Source organism: Ovis canadensis, chromosome 5 (genome assembly GCF_042477335.2).
Source record: "Ovis canadensis isolate MfBH-ARS-UI-01 breed Bighorn chromosome 5, ARS-UI_OviCan_v2, whole genome shotgun sequence".
NCBI classification, from domain to species: Eukaryota; Metazoa; Chordata; class Mammalia; order Artiodactyla; family Bovidae; genus Ovis; species Ovis canadensis.
Genome location: NC_091249.1, coordinates 35,332,713 through 35,347,967, shown reverse-complemented (window position 1 = coordinate 35,347,967; position 15,255 = coordinate 35,332,713). Strand labels below are relative to the sequence as shown.

Genomic DNA, 15,255 nt, shown 5'->3' with positions numbered 1-15,255 from the left:
GAGGAGAACAGGACGACAGAGGACGAGATGGTTGGATGCCATCACCAACTCAATGGACATGGGTTTGGGTGGACTCCAGGAGTTGGTGATGGACAGGGAGGCCTGGAGTGCTGAGATTCATGGGGTTGCAAATAGTTGGATACCACTGAGCGACTAAACTGATTCAGCCAATGGACATTTAGTCTGTTTCCTCTTTTTAGCTACCATGTAACAGTGCTACACAGAACTTTATGTACACTTACAAAGGCAATCTGAATGGTTAATCCCATGAAGTGAAATTAATGAATCAAAGACCTGTAATTTGGCAAAATTATCCTCCAAAAATGTAAACCAAATGCAAGGTATGAGTGCCATTTTGTTATACCTTCACAAGCTCTGAATGTTACCAAGCTGAAAGGTATTTGCAATACAATCAGAGAAAACTGAAAAAAAAAAAAAAAAGATACATGCATCCTAACATTCACAGAAGCACTATTTATGATAGTCAAGACATGGAAACAACCCAAGTGCCTATCAACAGACGACTAGCTTAAGATGTAATATGTATGTGTGTGTATATACATACATACACACACACATACACATATATATAATGGAATATTACTCAGCCATAAAAAGAATGTAATATTGCCATGTGCAGCAACATGGATGGATCTAGAGAATATTATATTTAGTGAGGTAAGCCAGACAGAGAAAGACAAATATATGGCATCTCTTATATGTGGTATCTAAAAAATAATACAAATGAATCTATTTACAAAACAGAAACAGACTCACAGACATAGAAAACAAACTTATGGCTATAAAAGGGGAAAGGGAAGAGGGACAGGGACAAATTTAGAGTATGGGATTAACAGAAATAAACTATCATACCTAAAATAGATAAGTAACAAGGATTTACTCTATAGCATAGAGAATTATATTCAATATCTTGTAATAATATATAATGGAAAATAATCTGAAAAATACATATATACATAACACCTTGTTGTATACCTGAAACTAACACAATATTGTAAATCAACTATACCTCAATTTAAAAAAGAAAGAAAATACACAGGGCTTTGTTCATTTGTGTAAAAGAAACACAAAAAAGATAAAGCATAAATTAAAGAGACTCCTTACCAAAATGGGGTGGGTGGAAATGGGTAGAAAGAAGAGGACAAAAGCATCATGGTAGCAGTAGAAGAAGACAAAGCAATACTCTTCTGATAACATTTTTGTATAATTCTTAGAACCATAGTAATGTTTCACATACCTTCAACAGCCCTCTCCCCCTGAATAAATAAACAAAACCAAACAGGAAGCGGGAATCAAAAACTGAATTCAACACTACGAAAGGAATGTATTAATTACTACATAACAACTGAATAATAATTTCAGTGAAAGTGGAGGAAAAGAACTAACCTACCTAATTTTGGAAAAGAGTCTGTTGATAGGACACTGTAATGCTAAAGACAAATAGAACCGTACATAAATGCTGTAGTAATCTACTAGTAAATGTATTTCTCACAGGGATCTGGGTTAACAAATCTGAAACTTCTCTGTGTGTATAATAGGATAAAGGAAGGAAGGGAGGGAGGGAGGAAGAGAGAGAGACAGACAAAGCAAGAAAGAAGTGGATTTTAACCCATAAAATAGATATCCATGAGTTCATACTGATATAAATAACTGAATAAACAAATGGCAGAAAATAGTTATTTTACAAAAAGAAATTTCAATTAATAAATGTAACAGGTAACAACAAAGTATTTATTGAAAATCACCATTACATGAACACCACAGTAAGAACTGTTGCAGTCAAGTGGATAAAAGTTTGAGGAGAAACAGGACTTATGGAGTCATAAACTATCTTTTTTTTAAGGTATTTATTAATTACAGAGGGAAACTAGTAACTTTACAGTGGAGAAAACCAGATATCACATTAATATGACCAATAATAACATAAATGCACTAACATTAAGAATTCCTTAGTACAACACCATTTCTGTGGTATTCTTATCAAAAATTGCATAATCTCTTTCTAATCATGAGAAAACACTAGACAAATTCAAATGGAGGGACATTCTACAAAATAACTGATTAGTAATCTTCAAAAGTATCAAGCTTACAAAAGACAAAGACTGAAGATCTGTCACAGGAGATTAAGGGAGAAATAACAATCTAATTTAACTTATATGCAGAGTACATCATCAGAAACACTGGGCTGGAAGAAGCACAAGCTGGAATCAAGATTGCCGGGAGAAATATCAATAACCTTAGATATACAGATGACACCACCTTTATGGCAGAAAGTGAAGAGCTAAGAGCCTCCTGATGAAAGTGAAGGAGGAGAGTGAAAAAGTTGGCTTAAAACTCAACATTCAGAAAACTACGATCATAGCATCCAGTCCCATCACTTCATTGCAAATAGATGGGGAAACAGTGGAAACAGTAGCTGACTATTTTTCTGGGCTCCAAAATGACTGCAGATGGTGATTGCAGCCATGAAATTAAAAGACACTTACTCCTTGGAAGGAAAGTTATGACCAATGTAGACAACATATTAAAAAGCAGAGATATTACTTTGTCAACAAAGGTCCGTCTAGTCAAGACTAAGGTTTTTCCAGTGGTCATGTATGGATGTGAGAGATGAACTATAAAGAAAGCTGAGTGCTGAAGAGTTGATGCTTTTGAACTGTGGTGTTGAAGAAGACTCTTGAGAGTCCCTTGGACTGCAAGGAGATCCAACCAGTCCATCCTAAAGGAGATCAGTCCTGGGTGTTCATTGGAAGGACTGATGTTGAAGCTGAAACTTCAATACTTTGGCCACCTGATGTGAAGAGATGACTCATTTGAAAAGACCCTGATGCTGGGAAAGATTGAGGGCAGAAGGAGAAAGGGACAACAGAGGATGAGATGGTTGGATGGCATCACTGACCCAATGGACATGGGTTTGGGTAGACTCCGGAAGTTGGTAACAGACAGGGAGGCCTGGAGTGCTGTGGTTCATGAGGAGGAAAGAGTCAGACATGACTGAGCAACTGAACTGAACTGAACAATCTAATGTAATGTAGGATCTGAGATAGGATCCTGAATCAAAGAAAAGACATTAGTGGAAAAACTGATGAAATGTGAATAAGGTCTGTAGCTAACAGTTTAACACCAATGTTAACTTCCTAATTATGACCATTGTATTATGCTGAAGAATTGATGCTTTTGAACTGTGGTGTTGGAGAAGATTCTTGAGAGTCCCTTGGACTGCAAGGAGATCCAACCAGTTCATCCTAAAGGAAATAAGTCCTGAATATTCACTGGAAGGACTGATGCTGAAGCTGAAACTCCAATACTTTGGCCACCTGATGCAAAGCCCCTGATGCTAGGAAAGATTGAAAGCAGGAGAGAAGGGGATGACACAGGATATGATGGTTGGATGGCATCACCAACTCAATGGACCTGAGTTTGAGCAAGCTCCAGGAGTTGGTGATAGACAGGGAAGCCTGGCGTGCTGCAGTCCATGGGGTCACAAAGAGTCGGACATGACTGAGCAACTGAACTGAACTGATTACGGTTATAGAAGATAACATTTCAGAAAGCTGGATGGGAGGTATATGGGAACCCTTTTTATTATTTTTGCAACTTTTCTGCAAGTATATTAATAAAATTCAAAATAAATGTTTTTAAAAAGTAAACCCATATATGCTTAAGTTACTTACTATTAGTCAGATACTATGTGTAGCCAAAAGTAATCCTAATTGAGTAATTTAGCTAAAAAATCATTCAAGAGAAAAAATACTTTGCTTTTTCAATACTGACAAGGGTTTTTCCCTTTGTGACATGAGGAAAAAGAATGTGAAACTTACCTAAAATTGCAGAGAGATTTGAAAACTCAGGTACCTTCTCTATTGCTACTGCTTTACTTATGTCCAAAAGAGTAGAATTCTTACATGGCATGTTTTCTTCCAACATGGGACGCTCCCATTCTAAAAGAAGCAGGGAGAAATGGCACAAAATTTTGAACAGCACACAAGTGGCAGGTTACCTTTTTCTCCCCAACTTAGGTTCCTAGCCCATACAAAGCTATGGTAATTGAAGAAAGTTTAGGTGAAGCATAAAAAAAAGCCTTGAGGACATCAGGATATTAAATAATCTTTGGGCTATTGCAATGCCCAAATACTCTTATTTCCTTTTCCCCACTTTTCCCATTATCCTCATATTATTATATGGCATAGTTAGGCCAGTATTCATTGCAAATGTTATGATGATAAATTGTCATAAAAATGCTGTCTTTAACTCTTTTGGTATATATACAATGACCACCTCTTGTTTTTCCTGGAGCCAATAAAGTGTTCTTTGTTTAGATTTCTCTGTATTCTTCATCTATTTAATCCTAAACCCTACCAAACTGTATAAATCCATTCTATTTATTCCATTCTCTGATGTTCTAAAATTTCATATTGTTCTGTCTTGGTGTTTTTCATCTATGTGCTAGACACTGTATGGCCCTTTCAACCCAGAAATCATACTTCTTAGATCTAGAAACTGCTCTTGAGTTATATTTTTGCAATTTTCTTCCTCCTGTTTATTTCATTATCTTTTTCTGAGACTCCTATTATTTGCTATAAGATTTCATATACTACTTCTCTAACTAATCTTTTTTCTCCTTTTTTTCCCTTCTGACTTTCCCCTCCTCTGGGAAATCTCAATTTATTTTCTAATCCTTCTACCGAGTTTTCCATTCTGCTATTGCATTTAATTTATTCTCTGAATATTCTCACTCCCTTTTTTTTTAAACAGCATCCTGTTCCTATTCAATGGATGCAATATACATATTTTTATCTCAAGGAAAACTTTTCCCTGCAGTATCTTTATTGTATTCCTATTTCTGTTTGGTTTCTTCTCTTATTTTTAATTTTGCTGTGGTGGGAACACTTAACATGAGACCTACCCTCAAATTTGAGAGTACAATAGAGTATTGTTAACTATAGGCACAATGTTGTGCAGCACATCTCTAGAACCTATTATTCATCTTGCATAACTAAAACTCTACCTGTTGATTAGCAGCTCCCCATATCCCCTTCTCCTTGGGCCCTGGCAACCAACATTCTACTCTCAACTGCTATAAATCTAACTACTTTAGATATCTCATACAAGTCGAATCATACAGTATTTTTCTTCCTGTGACTGGCTTATTTCACTTGCCATAATGTCCTTGAGGTTCTTCTACAGTGTTGCATATAGCAGGATATCCTTTTTAAAGGCTGAATAATATTCCATTGTATGCATATACCATATTTTCTTTATCTATTTATCCATCAATGGTCATTGGGCTATTGTGAAAAGTCTGCAATGCACATGGGAGTTCAAATATCTCTTCTAGATCCTGTCAGTAATTATTTTGAATAAATACCCAGAAGTGGGATTGCTGGATCACATATGTTACTTATATTTTAAATTTTTGGAGTAACTGCCATACTCATTCATTGCAGCTTCACTATTTTACATTCCTATCAACAGTGTAAAAAAGGAAATTCAATTTCTCTACATCATTGCCAACACTTACCTTTTAAAAAAATAATAACAACCATCCTAATAGTTGTGAGGTGGTATCTCACTGTGATCTTGATTTGCATTTCTCTGACGGTTAGTGAGTGATCTTTTCATATACCTGTTGGCCACGTGACTGTCTTCTCTGGGGGGAATATGTTTATTCAAGTTCTTTGTCATTTTTAAAAATCAAGGTGTTTGGATTTTTTCCTATTGAACTGTGGGAGTTTCTGATATATTTTGGATATTAATCCCTTATCAGATATGTGGTTTCTAAATATTCTCCCTTTTTATAGGTCGTTTATAGGTTATTCACTTTGTTGTTTCTTGTGCTGTACAGAAGCTTTTCAGTTTTATCTAGGCCTACTTGTCTAATTTTGCTTCTGTTGCCTGTGTTTTGGTGTCACATCCAAGAAATACCTGCCAAGACCAATTGTCATGAAGCTTTTCCCCTATGTTTCTCCTAGGAGTTTTATAGTTTCTGGTCTCACATATAAGTTCTTACTATATTTTGAGCTGACTTTTTTGTATAAGGTAAGGGTCCAATTTCATTCTTTTGTATATGGCTATCCAGTTTTGTCAACATCATTTGTTGAAGAGACTATTTCTCCCACATTGTGTATTCTTGGCACTCTTGTTAAAGATCAAATGTCTTTATGGATTTAGTTCTGGGCCCTCTACTCTGTCCTACTGGTCTATATCTCTGCCTTTATTCCAGTACTATAATGTTATGTTTACTATAGCTTTGCAATATACTTGGAAATCAGTTAAGTGTTAATTTTCTGTCCAGATGTTCTATCCATTATTAAAAGTAGGAGTATTGAAGTCTCCTACTATGACTGTATGCCTATTCCTACCCTCAGTTCTGCCAGTGTTTACCTTATATGTTAGGTGCTTTGATGTTGAGTGGATATTTATTCATAACTATTGAGTGTTTTTGATGAATTGATCCTTTCATAATTATGCAACATTCTTCCTTGTCTCTTATAAAAGCTTCTGACTTAGTCTATTTTTTATCTGATATAAGTATAGCCCCTTGTGCTCTCTTTTGGTCACAATTTACATGGAGTGCCTTTCCCCACCCATTTACTTTCAGTCTATGTGTGCCCTTAAATCTTAAGTGAGTCTTTCGTAGAGAGCATACAGTTGGATTAGTTCTTCAACCCATTCAGTCATTCTTTGTCTTTTGATTGGGTTTAATTCATTTATATTTTTGATAGAGGAGGATTTACTATTACAATTTTGTTAACTGTTTTCTGTTTTATAGTTATTTTGCCCCTCTTTGCTCTCTTGCTATGCTCCTCTGTCTTTCATTGATTCTTTTATATTGATATGCTTTGACTCCTTTCTATTTTTCTTTTATGTGCCTTCTATAGGTACTTTTGTGTGTGGTTACCATGGGGCTTACATAAAACATAGTTTTAATAGTCTACTTTGATAACAATTTAACAAAAACTCTATGCTTTTACTTCACCCCTTAAACATGTTTTGCAGTACTGAGGTTATAATTTACCACCTTTCATATGGTATATCCATTAACATATTTTTGTAATTATATTTAATATGTTTGCCTTTTAACTTTTATACTAGAATAAAGAGTGATTTATATGTCACTGTTATAGTATCACTGCATTTGTCTATATACTTACCAATGAGTTTTATACTCTCATATGCTTTTATATAGCTGTTTAGAGTCCTTTGTTCTAACTTGAAGAACTCCCTTTAGCACTTCTTGTAAGGCAGGGCTAGTGATGATTAAGTCCTTCAGCTTTTGTTTGTTTGGACTTACCTTCTCTTCATTTATTAAGGACAGTTTTGCAGGTTTGGGTATTATTGGTTGGAAGTTTCTTTCTTTCAGCCACTTTGTCTATTTACTTCCACTCTCTTCTAGCCTGCAAGGTTTCTGCTGAGAAATCCATAAACAGTGTAATGAGGTCTCACTGTATATATCAAGTCGCTTTTTAAATTGCTGCTTTCAAAGTGCTTTTTCTTTGACTTTTGACAATTTGACTATGTGCCCCCATATGAATTTCTTTGGTTCATCTTATTTGAGGTTTGTTGGGGTTCTCCAGATTTAGGAAGTTTTCAGCAACCATTTCTGTGAAGAAACCTTCTGGCCCTTTCCCTCTCCGTCCCTCCCTCCCCACTTCCCTTTTCCCCTTAGGACTCTCACAATGCATATACTGATCTGTTTTCTTGTGTTCTGTAAGTCTCAAACTTTCTTCATTCTTTTATATTATTTTTCCTTTTAGCTCCTGTGACTGGATAATTTCAAATGACTTATTTTTGAATTTGCTGATTCTTCTGATTGATCTTTTACTGTTTTTTTTTCCTTAGTGCATTTATTGTTTTTCTCAGCTCTAAAATTTCTTTTTGGTTCTTTTTAAAAAATCTCTTTCTTAAAATTCTTTTTCCATACATTGTTCTCCTGAGTTCTTTATGAACATTTGTTGAACATCTTTATGACAATCATTTAAAATTCTCTGTCAGGTAGTTCATATATTTCCATTTAATTAGAGTCACTTTCTGGAGCTTTATCTTATTCTCATATTTTGGACCATGTTTCTCTGTTTCTTCTCTTTAATCATTTGTGTTGGTGTCTGCACATTAGATAAAACAGCCAGCTTTCCCAGTCTGTAAACAGATAGGCCTCATACAGGAGAAGACCTTTATCAGTCTTTCCAACCAGGATCTTCTCAAACCTTCTTGCTAGTTCAAACCAGAGTCTTTGTTTTCAGTGGCCATGAGGCATCTAGAATATAACAAGTCCTATCACTGCTCTAAGACAGATGAGACAAAAGCTAGTCCCTTGGGCAGCCCCAGAAATGTTGGAATGTTGAACACAGTCCAAATCTTTCCCTCCCCAAAGAGAAGCCGGGATCTAGTGAATGTTCTCATGCTAGGATAAACTGGTATCTTTGTTTCAGCACTCATCAGACTTCGAGAGTATGTCAGGTCCCACCAGCACTCTGAGGCAGACAAGTCAGTAGTCCATTCTTTGGTTATCCCCAAATAATTGAGAGCTTTTGGCACATGGTTCAGTCCTTTCCCTTCCTCCCTAGGGAAAATCTGGGAGCTGAAGGTTTCCTGCCAATTGTATGGTGCTGCATGGCGGATGTGAATTTGATGAAAGGGTGTCTTGAATTTTTCTACTTGCTTTGATGTGATCGGTTTCAAGCTTGCCTGGGGGTGCAGGAGTCACTCAACTAGTTTTGAGATTTCACACAAAGGGAAATTTCACAAAGGGAAATACATGGACACAAATTAGTCCATGTATCGTTGTTGAACTGGTATGTCCATGGGGTAAGGCAAGTCTACGGTTTACTACTCCAACACCTTACTGACTTACTACCATATTTTTCTGTTTTGACCTCTGCTTTATGTTAGAGAATTCATCAGAAGTCTGGTAGTCCTTGTCTTCTGCTCATATTTGAGAGGGGGCCCTAAATGGCTAGGTGGGATCTCTATGGCTTAGCTGGGGCTGACCACATAGGCAGCTTCACTGTAGGGTTCCTGTCAGTTTCACTGAAGCACTACTGAAGTCAGTATCTTTTGATATTTTCTTTAGGGTTGATCAGATTTCTCAGGAAAAAAATCTTCCATTTTCCTGCCTGGAAGTTTCAATTCTGGATGCTAGCATCCTAGAAGCTGAATAGAGCAATGGACTATTGGGTTAGGATGAGACTAAGCATTTGGTGAGCAGTCCCACAATTTGGAATATACATTTGCATTTAACTACCCCTTTCTTCATTCACTGACTTCCCTGGTAGCTCAGACAGTAAAGCGTCTGCCTACAATGCGGGAGACCCGGGTTCAATCCCTGCGTTGGGAAGATCTCCTGGAGAAGGAAATGGCAACTCACTCCAGTATTCTTGCCTGAAGAATCCCATGGATGGGGAAGCCTGGTAGGCTATAGTCCATGGGGTTGCAGAGTCGGATACGACTGAGCGACTTACTTCACTTCTGCATTCACTACAGTATCTGAAGCAGTTGGCTTTTTCTATATAATAAATAAAACTGAAATCTCAGTGGCATAAAATGAAAGCATTTCTTTCTTACACCTGTCTACTATTTGGCTCAAGCAGCTCCGCTTCAGGCTATAGGTTGGCTAATCAACTGGGGCAGCTCTCTGAAGTCTGCAGTCTGCCCAGGGCTATCCTGCTCTGTATCTCTTATTCTGGAGTTCAATAATAGAGGTAGAAGCTAATTAGGATGTGCATATGGTCCCTGACTCACAATGGTTCAGCTTAAGAGTTTTTTCCATCATAAGTGGATGAAGATTTGTATTTTCCTCATGATAGCAAAAGGATAGGGGGACAAAACCAATTATGTATGCACATATCAAAAGTTTGCTTCTGTTTCACTTACTGATATCCATGTTGCCCAAAGTCATATGGTCAACCCCAGAGCCAGAGAGTGAGAAAGCAAACTTCACCCACCATGAAGCTATGACAAGGTAAATGACAACATTTCAAAATACCATGGTATCCCTGCTATTAACAGTGCTTAGTTCAGGGTCCCTCTGTTTCAAAACACCCCAGAGAATAAATTTCTAGGAAAGGAGAGAGAAGTCACCATAATTTCTGTATTTTGGATACAGCTTTTTACAAGTATTTTACAAGCCACATTGAAAGCTTTTCTGGGATACTATAGTATTGTACAAACTAGCTTGTTTCAGGGGTATTCCCATTGTTGATTCAGGATTGAGCTTTTTCAAGTCCACTTTATCGGACCATTTGCTCTCTAGCTTTCCAAACTTTATGCTTTATTCTTTTTCATTCTCTTTACTCTTATGTGTTTACGTCTTTTTTAAAAAAGTCATTTTCTGCCATTGCACAAAATTGTGGAGGAAGGCATATGTTCAATCTGCATCATTAACCAAAGGCTGTTAATTATATATATGGCAAACATAAGTAACTGATAATTTGTAGAAAAAATTCAAGCAGGGAGATGGTCCAGTCAACCTCTGATTTACTGAAAAGTAAGAGAAGCATAGGAAATAAAAGATAACCCATAGTTCAAGAGAACAAATATACATATGTTATGTATAAAGCTGCTCAATATTAATAACTGGATATGTATTACATGTAAATGCTAATCTCTTCATCTTTTTCTGATCTGGGGGGTTTTATCTATAGTCCTATGTGACTGAGTGTGGAACACAATGGATACTGGGTAGAGAGGTTTTGGTGAGGAAGATAAGCATACCTTCTCAAAAGCAACATTATTCATTGCAGCATTTGTAGACAAAGGAGTGGTTTCTATGGAGGAGCAACTTAAGGTTGAAATTTTCTCACCTAAATAATCTGATCCTCTGAAGAGCTCAGGTGATGGGAAGCTACTTAAATTCTCTTCAGAACTGTTGTATTCTGTAGAAGAGTCTGTAAATGAATAACTTAGAAGAGAGCCAGAAATATCGTGCTGCAAACTTAGTCCTATAGAATAAACAAGCAAAAAGGGTAAAATGTTTCAACAGTAAACAGATTCAAAATCCTAAGAACTTAAACTTGTAGAAATATACATGCAGTTGTATACTAGTAATGTAAAATTACACATACAACTGAAACGGCATGCAATTGTATACAATCTTAAATTGTACGTGAATTTCAATCTTAGAAAAGAAGTCTATTTTTGATATGAAGAAAATGCAATATAAACCCCTTCAATTGTTTTTCAAAGTTTTATAAATTTATTCCTTCCCTACTTTGGTTCAGTTATCATTCTTGACTCAAAAATACAAATTTTACCAAGTATACCTTAATAATAAATATAAATAAATAAAATGTACACCTAATTTTTCAAGTCCAAGTTTTATATATAAGTAACCCATTAACTGTAAGCTGACTAGCTGAGAAGAAGAAAGGATGATTCTAGTTATTCCACTTAAAAAACAATGAGCATAAACATAGATTCAAGGGAACATAGATCAAAGGAAGTGAACAGAGTCCAGAAATAGACTTACATGGATAAGAGTAATTTATTTTTTACCAAGATGCAAAGGCAATTTAATGGAGAAGGGATATTCTTTCAAAAAAATTATGTTGGAACAACTGTATATCCACATGCAAAAGCAAAACCAAATAAAATAACCTGCACTCATATCTTCCATCATATAAAAAATTAACTATAAATGCATCATGATTCTAAATGCAAATCTTAAAACTACAAAACTTCTACAAAAAATAGAGGATAAAATCTTCATGACACTGAGTTAGGTAACAATTTCTTTAATGTAAAATTAAAGAATGATTCATAAAACAAAAGCAGTGATAAACTGGGCTTCATCAAAGTTTAAACCTTCTATTTCAAAGAGACAAGCCACAGAGTAAGAGAAAACATTTGTAAATGGACTGGAATCCAAAATACAAAGAACTCTGAAAATTCAATAATAAGAAAACAAACATCTCAATAGGAAATTGGGGGAAATAATATGAACAGAAAATCTCTCTAATTCAGAAGTCTTAAAGTCATCCCTGTGAGAGTAGACTAGAATGAAAATCTTTCCAATAAATGACAGGGATAGAACTTAGTATTTACTTGAAGAACCAGAAGGTCGAGTAAGAAAAGAGAAAATATACTCTACTATAGACAGTCAGCATTTATGAAACATTCCTAACATGATAAAACAGAGGTCAACACTAACAGAAACTGGTGGAGTGCGGGATAACGGATGAAAGGAGAGCATCACTCTTAAAACCCATTATCTTCTGCCCTGGAGTTGACTTATATCTATCTCTGCTCATTCATTACCTACCCGAGACTACTAACTCTTTATCCTTCCCACTTTGATCTCACCACATCTTTTTCTTTCGCTCCAACCCTCTCTTTAATGTTGACAACTGTTCCCAATGTGCCCACCTCCTCCAGCCACCAGTGCACCACTTAAATTGACTGACTCAAGCTACCATCCTTCTTCCCCTCTTCAGATGTCAGAGTCAGGCTATTCCTCTGAGTATGTTTCTCTTCCCGTACTTCAGCTGTCCCAGAGTGTCCTTCCCTGTCCTTGCTACTTCTCTCACCATCTTCATCCTTCTCATTCTCGGTTGCTCCATCTCTCGTGCCTTCTATCTCTCAAAATTCTATGAATACCACTCTCAGGAGAGAAAATCCTTCCACCAAACTCCAGAACTCAAACTGGGCTCCGAAACTAGGAAAGCTCTGTACTCACCCCCTGGGTAACTTGGCAGAGAAAAGAATAAACAAATGTTCCTGACTATAATAATAGAAGGCTGCTCCTGGTGTCACAAGTAAGAAATGTAAATGCATTTTAAAATTACATTTATATCAAATTATGCTATACATTTAAAAAAGTCAGTTCTACAAGCTTTTATCAAAAACTACCACCTCTTAAAGGAATTAAAAAAAAACTGCAACCTCTTGTCTCATAACTCCCATCATAAGGAGACAACTGTTTTCAACCCCATTAACTCTATTGTTTTCATATGTTTATATTTATAAATTAAATGTATTCAATGATTCTGTTATTATAATTGCTTAAATATATTTACAGCTGAACCATGTACTATGAGCTCTATTATTTATGTTACATTTTTGCTATAAGTTCTTATTTTTCCTTTGAGTTACTGATTACCTAATTTTCAATTAGTTTTCTAAGTACCTATCTCAAATCAACTTTTTGCAAAAGTATAAATTTCCTCTCAATAATTTTTTTTTTAAGTGCCAGGTTCTCTATCAGTTCTTTTTTTCCCTTCCTTTCTTCTTCCCTTCCTCTTTCTCCTCCTTTTTCTTTCCTTCCTTTTTTTCTTTTTTTAAAGTACTGCTACTGGAAATCTCAACACACTTGCTCAAATTGGGATTGACTGTCTGTTAGACGTGCTGCACAGGTGTCTTCCTGGGATTTCCCTTTACCATGATCCTAAGAAATTCTTTTATATATTTCATGATTTCTTCCTTATTGATTTCCTTTCTTGTTTTATTGGAATATCTTCTTCACTTCCTGAGAAAAGGTGCATACAAGACCTGTTTGAAAATTTCTTTATACTATCTTCCTATCTGAGTGAGTGTTTCGCTGAGTACAGAATTCTAGGCAGTATATTAAAAAGACTGATGCAGTCTTTGGTGTTTGACAGATTTAAACCTCACTGTTCCAAGTTCCCCTTCTGTACCATATCTGTACTAGTTGATGAGCCCTGGTGCTCCATATTCTGGCAACAATGGCAAGTTAAAGCCTCATCCCAGCCCCACCCTAACCACCTAAACATCCCAACCCAGTCTCCTTTCCCTGCTCTCTCAAGCCATTTTCAGTCCTGTTCAGGAAGAGAGTCTCCTCTCTACGTGGCCTCATTATATCAGTAATAAACTTTTTCACACCCTCTTGGTATGTGAGTGGCATCATTAATCTTGAAATTTAAAACAAATTTTTGGTGAGGATTTATCCTGTCTCTGCAAATCAGTTCTCTTCAGAAAAAGTGCACTTTTCCACCATGTTTTAGCCTCTAGAGTTGCTTCTGATATGTTCAATGTTATTCACATTCTTGATTGCTTATTTGCAATAGGTAATTTTTTTAATCTGAAAAACTGAAGGATTTCTCTCTTTATCCTGAAGATTTTAAAATTATATGACATTATGTCTTGGTATGGGTCTTTTTCATTCATTGCGATGGGCAGTTGGTGGGCTCTTTCAGTATGTACACTCATGAAGATAGCGGAGGAATAGGATGGGGAGACCACTTTCTCCCCCACAAATTCATCAAAAGAACATTTGAACTCTGAGTAAATTCCACAAAATTACTTCTGAATGCTGCCAGAGGACATCAGGCACCCAGAAAAGCAGCCCATTGTCTTAGAAAGGAGGTAGGAAAAAATATAAAAGATAAAAAGAGAGACAAAAGAGGTAGGGACGGAGATCCATCCCGGAAAGGGAGTCTTAAAAAAGAGAAGTTTCCAAACACCAGGAAACACTCTCACTGGCGAGTCTGTGGCGAGCCTTGGAACCTCAGAGGGCAACATAACTGGGAGGGAAAAAAATTAATAATTAAAACCCACAGATTACATGCCCAACGGTAACTCCCAGCAGAGAAGCAGCACAGATGCCCACATCCGCCATGAGCAAGCAGGGGCTGGACAGGGAGGCGCGGGCTGCATTGCTTTGAGTAAGAACCAGGCCTGAATGCCCCAAGGGCAATCTGAGGGAACTAACTTGAGATAGCAAACCAGACTGTGGGATAGCTATCCAGCAAAAAGCCCTAACCTAAGACACCGCCAGGCTGGCTCACAGAACAAAGGACTGAGCAGAGCTAGCCGGCTGTGGACCGGCCCATCCCCCGCCGGAGACAGGCAGGCGAGGGCAGCCAGAGCTGGAAGTGGGTAATCACGGCCCCAGAGAGGCATCATCTACCAAACTGCAAGCAGGCTTCGTTGCTAACCAAGACTTCTTGGGATTCTGCACGGTCGACATCTGCCAGGAGAGCCACAGCCAGAGATCAACTCCTCAGAAGAGACACAAGGCACACCTGAGAAGGGGTGCCGGTTGTACACCCAGAAAACCAAGTGACAGGGACGGGGGAGGTGATAAGTCGAAGTGACCGTGCTCGCCAAGTTCCTGGTCACCTGAGCTGCTTGGACCTGGGAAGGGCACAAAATGTAGGCCCAACCGAGTCTGCGCCTTTGTGGAGTTCCCGAGTACCTGAACCTGAGCGGCTTAGACCTGGGAAGTGCATACAACCCAGGGCCACCCTCAGACAGTTCCCGGCAGAGCAACATAGAGCC

At 37.2% G+C, this 15,255-nt stretch overlaps 1 protein-coding gene across 1 annotated transcript in view; it reads right to left on the bottom strand.

Annotated features, from left to right (window-relative positions):
- The window catches only part of MEIKIN (meiotic kinetochore factor), a 123,537-nt gene that overhangs the window by 90,971 nt on the left and 17,311 nt on the right, over window positions 1-15,255 (bottom strand). Inside the window, exons 5-6 of the mRNA XM_069591595.1 lie at window positions 10,824-10,961; window positions 3,843-3,962 (exon numbers count right to left, since the gene is read on the bottom strand). Coding sequence (XP_069447696.1) covers window positions 3,843-3,962; window positions 10,824-10,961 — 258 coding nt within the window. The remainder of the gene's footprint in view (window positions 1-3,842; window positions 3,963-10,823; window positions 10,962-15,255) is intronic.